Consider the following 16,597-nt stretch of genomic DNA (forward strand, 5'->3'; position numbering starts at 1 on the left):
AAAGCAACTTTAGTAGTGTCCTAAAGTTGAAAAAACAAACAAAACAAGACAAGGCAAACAAAGAGATTTTTCAGCTACACTTTAGGAAAGCAAAACAGTCAAAATACACTGCAAAGTTACACCCCTCCCTCCCTACACATTCCCTACTAATAAAGCAAATGCTTGCGGTTCCTTCTCGTTTCAACTGCCTCAAAACTTACACAAACAGATTTCAAATATTTCTTCCAAAGTTTATTAAGAATTACCAAGTTTATGGAAACTCATTAAATCTATAATCTTAACAAGTTTAAGCCGATGATGTGATACTATTATTTTCCCTTCTTCCAACAAGAAAGGACAACCGTTAGATAAGAAATTGGTGTCTTCCGTTTATCTGGTATTTACAAGAAATCAATAACGGTATAATGCTTTCCTTATAAAACATCCATGTAGCATTGGCTGCTTTAATTTCGCTTGAAAATCAATCCAATTTCAGACATGTTTAGAAAACCTAGAGAGTAAAAAACACTAATGAAGTCAGCCACTAATTGAATCACACAGCTTAGCCAAAATTAACAGTAAGCCAGTAGACATACACAGTACTGGACCATTTAAAGGAATAAAAGTAAGAAAAATAAAATAAAATAGTAAAGAAAGTCATAGTTGTAGTTCAAATTTCACAGATGATTATACCCAGGAAAAAGTAACCGTAAACTCGAACCATAAACACACCCACCATTGCACCCAAGCCAGAAAAAAAAAAAAACCAAAAAATAAAAAGATGCATTTCATTTGAGACCATTCCCCGGTGTGGAAATTGCAAGCCCAGGCCACGAGAAACAGTCTCCACTAACAAACCCACCTTCGCCACTCTCTAACTGCCACGTGCTCAATCCAGAAGACGGAACGGCGCCGCCAATGTTGGCACCATCCACCATTCCGGGGAAGCCCCAGCCTGACCTGCCAATCCCAAAGCCCATGTCCTCGAACCCGTGTCCAAGCCCAAGCCCAAACCCGCCGAGGGCGAGAAACCCATTGTTGCCCTGGGTGTTGTTCAGCAACGAAGTGAAGCTCCCGCAAACATTAACGTTATTCTGTTTATTAACGTCCCCGTCCATGAAGTGCATGGACCCTCCTTGGGTCGTTGGGACAGGGGCCAATGCGGGTAAAGCGTGCTCCTGAGGTGACGTCATGGTGGAGGAGGAGGAGGATGTGGCAGTGTGGTGGGTGCGGGAGCGCTTGGCGTTCTTGCGGCTGCCACCGCCGACGGGGATGTCGCGGAGTGTGCCGCCATGGGTCCAGTACCGGCGACAGGACTTGCAGAAGTGGCGCGGCTGGGAGTAGTTGTAGTTGTTGTAGTAGCAGAACTTGGTGTTGGTGGACTCGCAACGGGGGCAGGGGAGGTTCTCTTGCTCCGGCGGTGGCGGCGCTCCGGCAGAGCTCTGGGGCTTGGCCGATCGGCGGCTCTCGCCGGAGTTGGACGATGGCATGTTGTGCAATAAGGAAAAGAGTTGAGTGGTGGGTTTGGTTTGTGAAGATGAATGTGGGGTTAGGTAGTGAGTGGGGGGTAGTGAGTGAAGAAGGGTTGAGTTGGGGTGTTGAAGGGTGAATGTGGTGGGGTTTTATGGGGAAGGAGAGAGACAGGGGATGGAAAGGAAATGAGAGGAGAAAGGAAAGAGAGTCAGAGAGAATATCTGTGGTGGAAACAGAGACATCTTCTGAGGCTTATATGAGGCAGAGTGGGATCAGCTTTACAGTGTTCTGTTAAGCACGACATTTCAGTCGGCTCCAGAACACCCTCTCTCTATTTGGGTCGGCTAATAGGGCTGCGCCTTCTGCACCCACACACACCACCAACCCACACACACAATTTACACAAACCCCTATCTCTCTCCCCCAATCCAATCCAATCAATCAAACTATTTTGTTTTCTTCTTAGGACGACTTAATTAATTACAACTATACATAAAGTAGCTCAAGCATTATCTTGTCCGGTATTATAGTGCTTGCAGGGCCACTTAGATGCATGCATAATGCATTCTGCCTTTGAGCTACGAGTAATAATTATGGAATGCAAAACTACCCAACTGTTTTTCATTAAAAAATAAATAAACATAGATTTCCTTCACCATTACCTCTTCTTCCAACTTCTCAAGCTAATCATGCCATCTTCTAATATTATATGCATATATTCGTTTCTCCTGTCTTTTCCTTATTCAATCGGGTTTGACGTAGAGCTCCTAGGCCCTACGCTAATGACCTACCCCATCTTCCTGTCTGTATGCCTCGAAGTTCGATTTTTGTTGCTATTAACAACTATGGATAATGTCACACTCCATTCGTTTTAGCTTCCAAAATTTTCCGTCTAGTTAGGCAAACGTAACCCAATTCATTTCGGGAAATGTCATTCCAGCACATGTAGAAATGCATATACGATAAGAATAATTTCATTTTGCAAGGGACATGCAGATGTTATTAGTCGCTGAGCTGACGGAGAATTTCAATTTGGAAACCTAACTTTGATTGTGCGATGGGTGGGCCAGTGGAAGGGCGATTTTGGTATGGTTTAGTTGGGGAGTGGTGCAAAAATTGAAGGGGAAGGCGGGTAAAATAAAATGTGTTGTAGATGATGGAATAGGATTGGAATAGGAATAGGAATAGTATTAGGAATAGGAATAGCATGAGATAGAGACAGTGAGAGAGAGGGGGGAGAAGGGAGTGGGTGGGGACAGAAGCGACAGAATTATGAGTGTCGGGCAGCGTGGGGAGCAATAATTGGGTCTTCCCTCTGATTTCGGACGCGTCATGTCCGCATCAGATTCCTCCTCCGTACCCATTCTTTCTATCTTCCACCGGATTTTGCGCTTCACTGTAGCCATTACCAAACAGTGTGGTTTCCGCAACTGCACAAGCACCACTGTGCTCACCGTTTGATAGCGATCAGACGGTGGTGTTCCTGTCCGGTGGGGTAGGAGGGGGAGAGACACCTGTCAGCGACAGACCGGTGGTTGTCGGTGATAGAAGGAGCGGAAGAGGCACGCGCATTTCAAAATTATCTGTACACAACTCCCTTCCTTGAGAGAGAAAGAATCATGGGTCGCTGTCACTCCCCCAAACAAAACTTGGAAACTTGGAAAGTGGTGACCCTTGTTTCTTTCTCGGAGCACCCAAAACACCCACCATCGCTATCATCCTCTCTCTCTCTCTCTCTCTCCTCTCGACGCACAGCGCCTGTGTTTGTGTTTGTTGTGTTTATCCATAATAATAATAATCACTGACATTTTTTGCATCTTTGCCTTGCGTCTCCCTAGTCATGCCATGGCTTCAGACCTGTAATCACCTCTTTTTGGCCTTTTCTGCACGCACATGATTCTCTTTCGCTCCCTCAAAAATCAAATTGCTTCTTTGCACGCTTCTCCTCTTCAAGTGGGGTACGTGTTTTTCCTCCTACAACAACAATTATTAATCATCATTCTCACAAAATAAATATATCCCCTTTTACAATTCAATGCCAACATGTCTGAACGTAGATCTCGGTCAACTTTGGCCTTTCAAGCCTGCATTCATTTTGTTTTTATGTTTTTAGCCAAAAATAATGTTGTATCTCGTGCCAAGATTTTACTTGCACCAAAATGGTTAAGAAAACCTAGTGGAGACCAAATAATTTAGTATCAATCAATATGTGCCCGATATCTGAAAATTATGACTTAGGTAATTTGTAGTCAAAATTCATATCTGTACTAATTTACTTCAACCAACAATAAAACTTAGCAGAATAAAAATGAAAAAACAAATACGCATTGACATTGGAGTAGTTAGAAATTATTTCTTAAAGTAATTAATTTTATTGAATGATCGAGGATATAAAAGAGAGATATTGGGGAACGTAGTGTCATATCCTAGATAATCTAACTAGCGTACTAATAGAGATTTCACTATTAAAAAAATAAAAATAAATAAATATAAATATATATATATATATATATATATATATTATTCAATCCGCTACAAATTATTCAATATCAGATTCAAAGTACTCACCACAAGATTTACATGACTAAAGTTTTACAAAAAAACTAATATAACTTATTTACTTGTATTTACAAGTCTTAAAACAAAATTCCAGATACACATTCCTCCCCACAAAATTTACATAATTAACGTTTTAAAAAAAAAAGAAACTACTATAACTTATTTACTTTATTTCAAAGTCTTAAACACAAAATTCATGACATTTAAGATCGTGTTGTTGGAGCTGCATAAACATCTACATACAATAAATTAAAAATAGTAAAATATTAAATGTCTAGATCAATATATAATTGTACACAATATAATAATTGCTAGGTTACATCATAAATCTTATGGACTTTATTTAATTTATTTTAAAATTAATTTATATCAACGAGATTATTTAACTTTAAAATGGAATAAGAATTTACTATAACAATTGACTTTAAAAAAGAGTTAGAATATAATATGAACTTGTGGTATAGAACTACAACAAAATAAATTTATATTACTTCAAACAAATTTACTGGTTCATTCCTTCTTCAAAAAGATTATTTTTAAGAGGTTTCATTAAAGAATCAATTGATTACAAATAAATACACAAACCATTTATGATTCTGATGAGTATACAAATCACTCAAGATTATATATCTTCTTAATTTTCCCTTAAGATTGAAAACTCTTAAAAGGAAAAGACATTGTCAGAGATAGCACTATTCAAGTTCACTATTATACTTCACCATATAAAGAATTATAAAGATTATCACTCACCCACGAGAAATATTGTAACATTAATGTATAATTGAAATAATTGTATATTGCAGTTGTGCTCTTCATATTCAACTTGAACTCATAGGTTTGGAAGATGACCATTGCAGTTTTGGTTTATCTAACACTTGATATTTCTTAATCTTCAACGAGAATCTTCAATTTTCATAGCTTAAACGCTTGATAAGAAAGTTTTGATTTGAATCTTTAAAGTGTTTTTGTCTCTATTAGATTTGTTTGTTTCCTTAAGGTTCTAATAAAACATTGATACTATAGATGTTGAGAATAAAATTTCAAACAATTGATATTTATCTAAAAATCATTTGATCGTTACGACTTGTTTATAAGTTAAATTTAAGCTCAAAATTCATGTCAGATTGGTGTGGTAACATTGTATTCTTTTTTGTTATGCGTGACGGAAAACCATTGTGAAAATGTTGGTTTAGAACGGTAGTTTTGGGAGAATAATAGCACTCATAGATTATGTAAGGCACCATACAATTGTATAGGGAGGAGTGGGTTGTATATGCGATGCAGTGCTCTAGGATGGGAAAAGAAGGTGTTTGCACAAAATTTCATGGAGCAAAAAACAGAATGAGCAGAGCTATATGTGATTCAGTTTGGGTGCTTGTTGTGGTGATAAATAATTATCTGTAATCTGTTTGCTCTGTTTGTTTGATGTACGATCTTGTATAAGGGTTGAGATACTCCAAAAGTATCTCCTTAATTTAATTCATCCATTGCTGGTAAAAAAAAACCAACCATTACCATAAAAAAATTATAATTCTCATGTTGTAAGAAAATATTATAATTCTCATCTTTATTTAATTCTAATTCTCCATCCATTAATATTAATATTTGAATATTATTTTTGCTTACAGCATCTAGGACAACATTAAATTTCTCAAAAAGGTACGTACATAAACCAAAAATTACAATCTTTGAGGAATTTCACCAACTCTTCTAATAAAATAGGTACCTCAAGCTCATAAAATATTAAAAAAATTAATTAAAAATTATGTGTTACTACTAAACTCTTAAGAAAAAGTAATGCTAAGTATATTATTAAAAAATGACGTGTTATTTTTTAATGATAGCGCAGAATAATTTAATTAATAGATTTTAAATTGATTATTATGCATTAAAATTAAGAAATATATAATTAAAAAAGATAATATTGTTTCCTTCTTTAAGGTTTGTATACTAACATATTTGAATCGATATATTTTAATAAAATAAAAACATCGTAATCAATATTCTAAAACTAAACCAAAGAAAGATGCAAAGAAAGCACTAAGGAATGATGTTACTGAATCTCGAACCTCAAAAGGTTAGTAAACAAATGATATATCTCTACTTGAAAAACTACAAAAAAGAAAATAAGTGCATTTATGTAAAAAAAAAACAATATCATCTTCATAATAATTGTAATAAATATAAATTAATTTTAATATGAATATATTATATTATGTATACACATTATTAAATTTTATCATTATTTAATTTCAAAATATAAAATGAAAATGTATACATATATCATCTTTTAATGGCCCAGTTGGTTTCGTCTTTGCATTCGGACATCACTACCTAATTACAAAAAAGATGGTTTTCCTTTTTAACTATTTACCATGTTTATTGTTCTTAAACCTTATTCTAGATTTACTAAACTTTTCCAACATATTAAAGTACCTCCCTCACTCTAACTATTTTCTCATTCAAATTACTCGTCTACATAAGGTTTTACAGTCAAGATCTATTATTCGTTTTAATTACTTTAATCAAGTTCCTTAATTACTTTGGTTTCTTCAATTTCTACACTTAAGGCATCGTAATTCACGAATTATATATTAAACTTGGTTAATTTTAAAAATTATTAGAATCTTGATCTTCAAACACATGGAATAGGCATATTGAAAAAGATTCCAAGACTTTCCTTTCCTACACATGCTCGTGACATACAACAAATTTTCAAGCCAAGAAGTTTCTTTTGTCACTTCACCAAATCACATATATTCGTTAATTTCCATCACAATCATCACATATATTAATCTAGAATCACCCCAAAACAACCACCTAATCAATCTCATCAACGTATAGATTGTAGCATAGAACGTATATAAAAATGGTTAATAAACATCAACTTAATGGAATTTGAGGGACATATCCCATTCATTGAACTATTATGTGTCTTTCCTCTGCCTTGCCCGAAAATTCGTGCAACAAAAGACAAAATAAGTGGAGGAATTATTAGTCAAGCTCTGTGCAAGCAAACTTGGAAACTAACACAAACCTTGATAACTTAGAAGAATTTAGAGGTGAAATGGAAGAATCTTTTTGAAGAGAAGTGGTAAAGTATGACTCCGCCACCCATCAACCAAGAAGAAGTGAGTTGTGAAAAACATACTAAGGCTAGTTAATTCTCACCAAACACATAAGAAATTCATCAAGAGACCAGTTTCAATTAATCATATCATCGTTTTTTTAAAGTCCATAAAATAACTAGAAAATTATTCAAAAACTAAGAATATCGATAAAAAAAATACAAAATCGTCAAAGTTTTGGTTTGCAAAAAGAGTTAATAAGAAATGTTATTATACAATATCATTTTAACTTTTTTTTTTAAAAGTAAAACAGACCTAAAAGATTTACCTTAGACTCTTTCTATTCTTTATATTTCCTTTAATTTTTTTCTTAAACCAAACTCGTCATCATTTTTTCACGAGCGTGTGTTGCCGAAGATAAAAAAAATTAAAGTAAAGAGAAGTATGTTGAAATAAATGAGAGATAAACATGTTTTTTTTTAAGTTGTGATAAAACTCAACTCACTTGAGAGTCAAACTAGTATGAATTCAAGTATTAAGTTTAAAATCTTACATTCAATAGAAATGCAAAAATTAAGTAAATATATAAGAAAAAAGACTTTAGAGATAAATTGGAGGATAAACATCTTTAGGAGAAGAGACTCTTAAGAATTTAAGTACCAAGTTAAAAGTTCGACACTAAATAAAAAATAAAAAAAGAAAATAAAAAAATTCACCAAAACTTAATTTTAATGTTTTAGATTGAGAGTACGTAATGTCATAATCTTTTGTATATTCGATTAAATGCTCAATGAGTGATGAATCTTGAGTTCACCTTCTAAGAAAAAAATCACAAAAATAAGAACTCTTATGTCATTATTGAGTCACTTGTATATCCCTAAAATTGTGGTTCTCAATTTTAAAATGTAGGCAGTTATATGGTATTTATAGCACTTTGCCTATGGGTCTGTTATTTTTAATTTTGGCAACACTCCTTCTACATGGCAGCTCTTCACCCACCTCCTTATTCCCCAACTGCCTACTTCGTAGGTTAAACTAATTTACAACGTCGGTGGTACAAAAAAAAACCACAAGTCAAACTGCAATTTTTCTTTTAATAATAATTTGTAGAAATTAACTAGCTAAATAGGTTAGCATCATAAGTATGAAGCACGTATAAATTTACGATTAAATGTGTGAGTGGAACTCTATGGATGAAGTGGAGTTTATATAAAATTCGAAAAAGAAAAAATAGATTGATAATAATGCGAGTCATAGGTTGGTTCGGTTAGACGACTTTTTAAACTACCAAGGCGCGGAAGTTGTGGAAAATACAAATAAACTTATTGCAAAATGGTGAGCATCAAGAAAACAAAAAATTTGCCACGTCAAGCGATGGTAAAGCGTTGTTTGGTAACATGTCAACGTAATTAAAACTCAGAATCACAGCATAGATATAATAATAATAATAAAAGAAAAGGGGAAATCACGGTCGTAAATTACGTTTATGTGGATTGCAGTAAATAATGAAGGGAGGCACAAGAAAAGGGGTTGTGAAAAGAAAAAAAAAAAGGAAAAGTAAAAGGGTGTGTGTAATTTTGTAGTGGTAGAGAAAGAAAGAGAGGTACGGAAAAGAAGAGAAGAATAAGAGAAGATGGAAGATGAAAGATCAAAGATCCCTGAGCTGCCTAAGATTGACAGGAGATATGTATCTGTTGTCTCCGTCAAGTAGCTGCTTAGCCAGGATTAGGTTTGCAGCTTCGCTTGGATGATAAGGATCCCAGAACACGTGCTTGTACCTATCACTGCACATACTCGAAGTAGGCCCACATGGAATTATCCCTGCGAATTGGCCCCCATTTCCGCAGCAAGCTCTACTTGCTGTTCTGAATCCTGCATTTTTATTTCCTATCAACAAACTTTTATGCTATACATTTTTTTATTCCTCAAACAAATCCAGTACAGTAACAACTAAAATCAAACTAGTTATTTACCGTATTTCTTATAATTTTTTATCACGTCCGAGACTAAATCGTAGACATTGGCAAGGACGAAGGTGGCGCCGGGTAGGTTGTCGTTTAGCTCAGCGACCAAATCCTTCAATCGACCATTGTATTGAAGCGCCAGTTTGTTGGCCAAGTCCACACACTCATCTTCCTTCAGCTGGTTTATCGTCTTCTGGTAAGGTATGCACCCTATTGGCCCAACGTTTCCTATCACAAACTTTCGACCATCCATTTCGTACAGTCTCTGCCATTCAATCCACGTCACTTAAAATTAATCTCAATTATAGATTTTGGTGTTAAATTTAAATTGTGGTGGTTACCGTAAGTTGGGCCCTGAAGTGAGTAATCATGTCATCTATGAAAGAATCTGGACTTTGAGAAATTCTGGCTCCGATGGAGAGAACTGGGAGAAGGTAATTGTTGAGAAAATCATTTGCCCCAACAGTGATAGAGAAAATGGATTTCTTCATTATGTACTCTTTTGCTTTTGATTCACCCAGCAGTTTGTCAATTTGTTTTCTTGTTATGCTGAAGTAATCTATTTGAACATCCATTCCTATTCTATTCACCTGAAAACAAAAGCATTCACAACAAACAATTATATTCCTTAATTATTAAACAAAATGAACAGCGGAGAAAAAAAATACTCACAAATATTCTTCCAGTAGCATTCATTATCCCTCCCCCTCCCGAAGCATAGTTCACTCCACTCAGTATGTTTTTCCCTGTTGCATTTGGTGCTAAAAATGGTACAGCATAATTTGGTTGTCCCAATTCCTCTCCTGAAAAATATTAAAATGCAAACACCAAGACATTATGTTAAGAAAAGAAATGAAAAATGTTTTTTCTGTTCATTCTTGAACGACATTAGTCATAAAGAAAGTGGTGCAACATTGATGCAAAAAACACTCTTTGTTCGTGAAGTTTAATGAAATTACTTTCAATATTTCTCTTCTCTTAACACTATACTGACATTTCTAATTTTTTATATTAACATAAGAAATTAAAAGACATATGTGTTAGAGCAAATTCTGCATGATATGTGAGAAAGAAGGGAAAGTTACCAACTATATCACCAATGGTTCTTCCATTGGTGTAGCGGCCAGTGGGGTTTCCCCCCGAGGCCTTGAAATCAATTCCATTGGGAGCGATGTTTGCCTTGGAAAGAGTTGACAAATAGTTATTGTTTCCAGCATCCACCAATGAATCTCCAAAGATGAAAGAGGCTCCTAACCCGTTTTTCTGACCATCAACATTTGCATAAAAGCTCGTGTTCACTATCAAAAACAGAAGCACCAGCATGTCATAACAATTCAAAGCCATGGCTGCAAGTGAAAAGCCCTGCCAAGAGGCTTATAAGGACCATCTTTTTCCCTTCACGTGAGAAAACTTGTAATCATGTTTTAATCAAGTTAAATTTGGTTTGACCCTTTTATTATTAAAAATAAGATTCCAAAGGAGTGCACTGGATGAATAAAGATTTTCATGCGGTTGGTCATCAACATCTCTGCATATTTCTAACCCGGCAGAGGAATTCATCAATTAAAGATTTTGATTTCGTAGCCCAAAGTCACAGGGTGCCTAGTTTTGTCCACCATGACCTACTCAACAAGACAACTAATTACAGAAGAAAGTTGTGAGGGGCTTTGGTGTTATTTGATGATCTTAAATAAAATATATTAAAACCAACCCTTCACTCCTAATTTCATGGTGTTATTTACTTCTTTTGAGTAAGTAATAGAACAGTCCATCTGCACTCAACAACTCAGGAAAACCAAGTTTTGCCCTTTCCTTTATCCTTCCAACTGCTCAATAACGCCAAATGTTTGGATTTTTATTCTATTCTTTCAAGTTTGAGAACAATCTTTTTGGTATACTTGTGTATTTTTGTACGATGAACCAGGAGATCTCCATGAGGTATAATTTTGGGCAGAAAGGGCTGAACTGGGCTAAGAAGTTTCGATCACAAATGGGCCAAGCAAAATATTAAAAATAGGAGAAAGAAACAGTAAATCTTAAACTTCTACAAATTTTAAAATTTATTAATAATTCATAATTGTTCAGGTATGTTAACCTTGATTCCTTACCCTATTTCTCATTTATCTCAATTCAACATCTAATTCAAAATATGTTTTCATAGCAACATTTCATATTATATAAATGCTTTCAAACTTTATCTTATAAATTAATTTTGTAAAATTAAGTTAGGTTTAAAATCCATTATTTGATATGAGAGTCCTCTATAGTATATCCTAACTATAGTTTATTTGATTTATCAGACCATCCATTCTCAAATCACTCATAAATATATAGTCTCGGACATGATGGAATGTGTTAGAGATCTTACATCAACTAAAAATAAAATGTTTTAATAATATATAAAAACATCACCATCCTAGATAACTTTTTTCTCAAATCTTTGCATATAAGGAGGATGAGAGATTATAAACTTATTATTTTGATAAAACCATGAATGAGAAAATAATTTTACATATATGAAGAAATGTCATATATGATAACAATAAGCTAAAGTTAATTAGTTATTATAATAGCTAAAGTTAATTAGTTATTATAATATGTATTGAATTTAGATATTTTTTAATTCAAAACTAATAACTTATTTGTCATTTTCTTATTGATTATGATATTTGCTTCGAAATTTCTTGGTCTCCAAATTCATTTTAATTTTGTTGGAGGTAATAAACTGTTAAATATGTATCTCTTTTCATACATACTTTTTTAAATATTTAACATTTTATTCAGTTAGAATGATGCATTCACCACAAAAAAATATCAAATATAAAATCACTGTTAGCAAATGATAATTTTTATTTAATTTATTTATATTATTATAATATTCTAATACTAAGGTTGTTGGAGATCTCACGTCGATTAGAGATTAAGATATTTCATTTAATAAAGGTTTGGGGGTTGAGTTAGGCTTAAAGTTCACTATATAATATGGGTTGCCAATAATTATATTGATTGTCAATTTTTTGTTTTGTTGAAAATATAATATAACAGAAAGAATTTATTTGGCATGATAAAATGTGAATTGATAAGAAATGAATAATAGGTTAATAGCAGTGAGTTACATTACATCATAGTAAAAAATAGTATTATCCAAATTTTTTGGCCCTTGATATTCCTGCGTGACATGCTACCCGCTAAAGAAAGGATCTCTTGATGATTGAAGAATGATTGAAAACAAAACAAGAAAGTTTGAATGTTTGGGTCCATTAAAAACACATAGGTTAGAAACAGGAAATGAAAAGGCCCAATAATGTTAATAATGTATGAGGTGTGAGGAGTAGTTATTAGCTTCCAAAACTTAGAATAGAGACACACACGTGCAACCAAAAAGAAAGGATACAGGCCCGTTTCACACTTTCACAATGGACCTGGCTCCATTATCCCATCAATAAACATAACCAAAATACTCATTTACCATCAATTTTCATCATGCTCAAGGACATAATGGACCCCTCTATTCTAGGTTAAAAACAACTAACCCTGATTTAAAATATGCAATCATTACCTTTTTAGAAAAAATTATATGCATTCATTATTTTTATTTATTTATAATCATAAAAACTACAGACAAATAAATTGGTGGTCTGAATGACATTCATTTATGAAGAAGTGAGCATGGTTTGAATGTAGCAAACAAGAGAGTTTGTTATCATTGAAGATGATAGAAAAGTCAAAATGAAAAAGGGTGTCTGTAGTGATTGTTTATTTTGAATTGTGAATGAAGTTGCCCTAATCCCTCCTTTGGGAAAAAGTTAGGAAGCACTTGATTATGGCTTGGTGTAGATGGAGAGCACAGTAATGGAAGTTTTGGTAAGTGAGGCCCCATCACCCCACTCAACCATGTCCCTTTCTATCCCTTCTTTCATTTGAGGCCTCTCTCAGACATGCAAAGGTTTCTCTTTCTTTTCAATTTTATTTTTCAGAAAGTGGGGTTGCCTGTGTCGGATGGGAGTGGTTGTGTTGTTGAGCCAATTTGGAAGTCTCTCACAAACTCACAATTCACAATTGTTTGTCTTTGCTTTCATTGGTTCTATCTGTGCTAACCATTTCATGAAAAAAGATTCTGGTTTGCATCAAAGATGGAATGATGCATAATGCATAATGCATACCAACCTCTTTTATTCATCTCTCATCTATCATACTCTCCACTTTCTCTCCTGGTTTTGACCAAGCCCATTTTTGTGCACTGCAAAAAATAACTTGGACTACTAGTGATGAGACTATGATCATGTTCCCATTCAAAACTGTCCACCAAATAATACCAATTATTGTCTGTAGTAATGCACGTGATGTCCATATCCATTAAAGGTGATTAAACCGATACTACTTCATCATGCTTTTCTACTCCTTTTTGTTATAGGGTTTCATTTCACCCCTTTTCAGATCCAATAAAGTTCAAAAAAAAAATGTTTATTATCATTTTCTAAAATCTCATCACATTCATTACATGAACGCCTTCATTTTATTTCCAGGAACTTTTGAGTTTTTTTTTATTAAAATAAATCACTCAAAATCAATAGTATTTATAAAGTAATACTGATAATCAATATTCTACAAATAGTTTAAGCGATATAAAAAAAATGACTAAAACATTAAATAAGAAAATTGTGGTATGTGTTTAATATTTCCCATCCACTTTCAAATTGATTATTTAAATTTAAGATTAAGTTAAACTTAAAATTCATTTCTTGATGATGTGATATAAGAATAATTTAAAATTTATTCTAATATTATTGTATTATCCTCATTTATTTAGATCAAATCAACCATAAATATCGAGTGTTATACATGAGTTCATAATCTCAAAAATATAGGTCAAAAATCCAATATTAACTCAAAAACATAAAATTTATTTTAACAATCTTATTATATTATCCTCATTTGATTAGATCAAATAAACTATAAATATCAGTGGTATACACAAGTTCATAACCTTAAAAAGATAGGTTGAAAATCCAACTAAGTCAATTCATAACCTTATTAATTACAACAACTAAAAAATAATTAAGTTAACAAAAATTGTTTACCATTAAAGTTTTACCCAAGGATTAAAAAAGGTAATAAACAACTTTAATTGTACGAAAAGAACAAAGTTTATTTGATTGACTTACTTTTTTGGAAAAAAAAAATCCACTATTAGATTAATATTTTCTCTCACCTATTAATATTAACAGCAAGCAAAGTGAGAAAAAAAGACTAATTTTTTTTGAAGACAAAGTTAAAGAAAGAACAGAAGGCATGTTTTGAAAAGATTATCAAAACGAAAGAAATACGAGGAACATAAACAAAATAAAAGATAATGATCATATAAGTAGTAGTTAAAATATATACATATTCATTTTTTAATCAATAAAATTGGTTATTATTTTTATTCATAAGAATTGTTATTTATTAGTTTAAGGATTTCAAGTGATGTGATATATATGGTATTGCACACATAAACTATAGAGGAGTCATTAAAAGGTTAAAATTGCAAAATATGCATACATTAAATTTGCGTAAGAAAATTGCTCGGCGGCATGGAATATTTTATAGACAAATTCTAGAGGACCACATTAGGGATAAGTTGGGTCAAAGAATAGTTAAGGATAATTGTTATAAAATTGACCCACCCTCTAACTTTTCTTCATCACTCATTTGACAAAGAAAAGAACAACACTTTATTCTTGAACGATACAACAACTGCTAACCCAGTGGTCAATTTGTTCCTCAAATCCAATAAAAATAGAAAGTAAATATAATGTAGTCAAGAGACCTTTTTCTTTATCAGTTTAACTTCTAGGGTTTTGTGCATTATCATTGATGATGGAATCCTAGAGAGGAAGTGAAGTGGTTTTGTTTTCAACTTTTTAAAAGTAATTTGAGTTTTTTTCTTTAACATTGAATTAAATTAAGGTTATATTTGGTGTAGATGGTATAGAGTTCAATACGGAAAACAATAGTTCTATCATGTATAATATTTTCGGATGTGTAAGGTAATGTGTTGAGCCTAATGATATAAGTGAAAATGGTTGAGATTACCGATTGAGCCTAATAATAAAGTAAAAATGGTTTTAACGTTCATCTCTTAAAATAATAAAAAAATCTTTTATACTTCTCGGGATAGCGATCACAAAGATTAATAGAACGTGAGATTGTAATTCATTTGAGAATGTAATTAAGAATGAAACCAAATACAAAGAGATGGAAATAGAACATTAAAGTTAATGTAAGGGTGATATGATCAATACAGAAATTTATTCGAAAACTAACACTATTTTTTATTAAATAAATTATTTAGTTGGAAGACACACCCACAAATATTACATTTTAATTTAAAATGTACTTCAAATAAAATAGTATTTAAGCAGTTTAACCTTAATTAATTTTTTAATGTCTATAAAATAGGATTTTTTTTCTAGTTGTTCTTATTTGCAACTCCCTATTCCCTGTTTTACAAAAATAAATCATTATAATTTCGTATAGTACAATCTAACCAAAGTTAATAATTAATAATAGTGGAATTAACATCTCAAAAATTGTTTTATCTCCATAATTAAACTACGACATGTAATCAAAATTGTTTTATCTCCACATTTACACATTGTTAGAGGATATAAAAGACGAGCATGTTAACCCACCTATTACACCTCTCCTTAGCCCTCAGATATTTTCAAACATACTACTGATAACAAAATCACACAAAAAAAAAGTTAAAGATAAAATTCTAATAATTGTGAAGGCAATTATAAAAAAGATATGATGATTAATAAATTTAATAACATTTATTACATTAACTAAATTCTTTAATGATTATAAAATGATTAAAAATCCATGTAGGACCTAGAAGTAAAATAAAATATCTTGCATTATGAGCACTCAAGTACATATCCTAGTAACATTCCTACATACCATTATAGTTTACAATGATTTAACCCTTTCATTGAACCATTACAAATATTTCACCTATTCCCATAATATAATATAGATTATTTCTCTTCTTACATGCATGCCGTGTGGTTGTGGTGCCTTTACTTTGGAGCTGACAAAAGGTAAATCACAAATAAAGTGTCCAAACTTTTACATTCTGTCATTACTTTAGTTTATATCCAAAATCTTTCATTGCTACTTACAGTAACATGTTACAACATTCTGTCTCTTCCATTTCGCTAAATTAGGAAAAATAATTTACTTACTTTCTGTTTTTCCCTCCTTCAAACCTTCCCCCAAACAAAAATTACATATTCTAAACCTAAATAAGATAACTATATAATTTCATACTAATTAAGCCTAACTCAATCCTATAAAACTGGCTTATGAGTTGAGGTTTGCACTCGCTTATATACAATGAAATATTTTTATTTTTAGTCGATGTGAAATCTCCAACACACCCCTCACGCCGAGTATGACAACTCGTGCGTGAGATAACATATTATGAGTGATTTGATAACGGTCTGATAGCGGGTGACCTGATAAACTCAACAAACCTTCGCTATAATATGTTTTAAATGGCTCTGATAC

The 16,597-nt window shown here is 32.7% G+C and overlaps 2 protein-coding genes across 3 annotated transcripts; both read right to left on the bottom strand.

The window, feature by feature from the left end:
- Nucleotides 1-627: 627 nt before the first annotated feature.
- On the bottom strand, nt 628-1,929 carry OBP1 (OBF binding protein 1). The gene has a single exon (XM_068609414.2). The coding sequence runs from the start codon at nt 1,467-1,469 to the stop codon at nt 768-770; it is 702 nt and encodes a 233-aa protein (XP_068465515.1). The 5' UTR covers nt 1,470-1,929; the 3' UTR covers nt 628-767.
- Nucleotides 1,930-8,539: 6,610 nt separating this feature from the next.
- LOC137808347 (GDSL-like Lipase/Acylhydrolase superfamily protein) lies at nt 8,540-10,473 on the bottom strand. Of its 2 annotated transcripts, none has more exons than XM_068609416.2 (5): nt 10,129-10,473; nt 9,716-9,846; nt 9,385-9,633; nt 9,053-9,308; nt 8,540-8,951 (listed from the first exon to the last, which is right to left on the bottom strand). In XM_068609416.2, exons 1-5 carry the CDS (start codon nt 10,385-10,387, stop codon nt 8,728-8,730), a joined length of 1,119 nt encoding a protein of 372 aa, XP_068465517.1. In that variant the 5' UTR covers nt 10,388-10,473; the 3' UTR covers nt 8,540-8,727. The 2 variants fall into 2 exon arrangements, with proteins under 2 accessions (XP_068465517.1, XP_068465516.1); XM_068609415.2 differs by having other exon boundaries at nt 8,540-8,966; nt 10,129-10,469.
- Nucleotides 10,474-16,597: the final 6,124 nt, after the last annotated feature.

Source organism: Phaseolus vulgaris, chromosome 3, assembly GCF_051622355.1.
Source record: "Phaseolus vulgaris cultivar YP4 chromosome 3, ASM5162235v1, whole genome shotgun sequence".
NCBI lineage: Eukaryota > Viridiplantae > Streptophyta > Magnoliopsida > Fabales > Fabaceae > Phaseolus > Phaseolus vulgaris.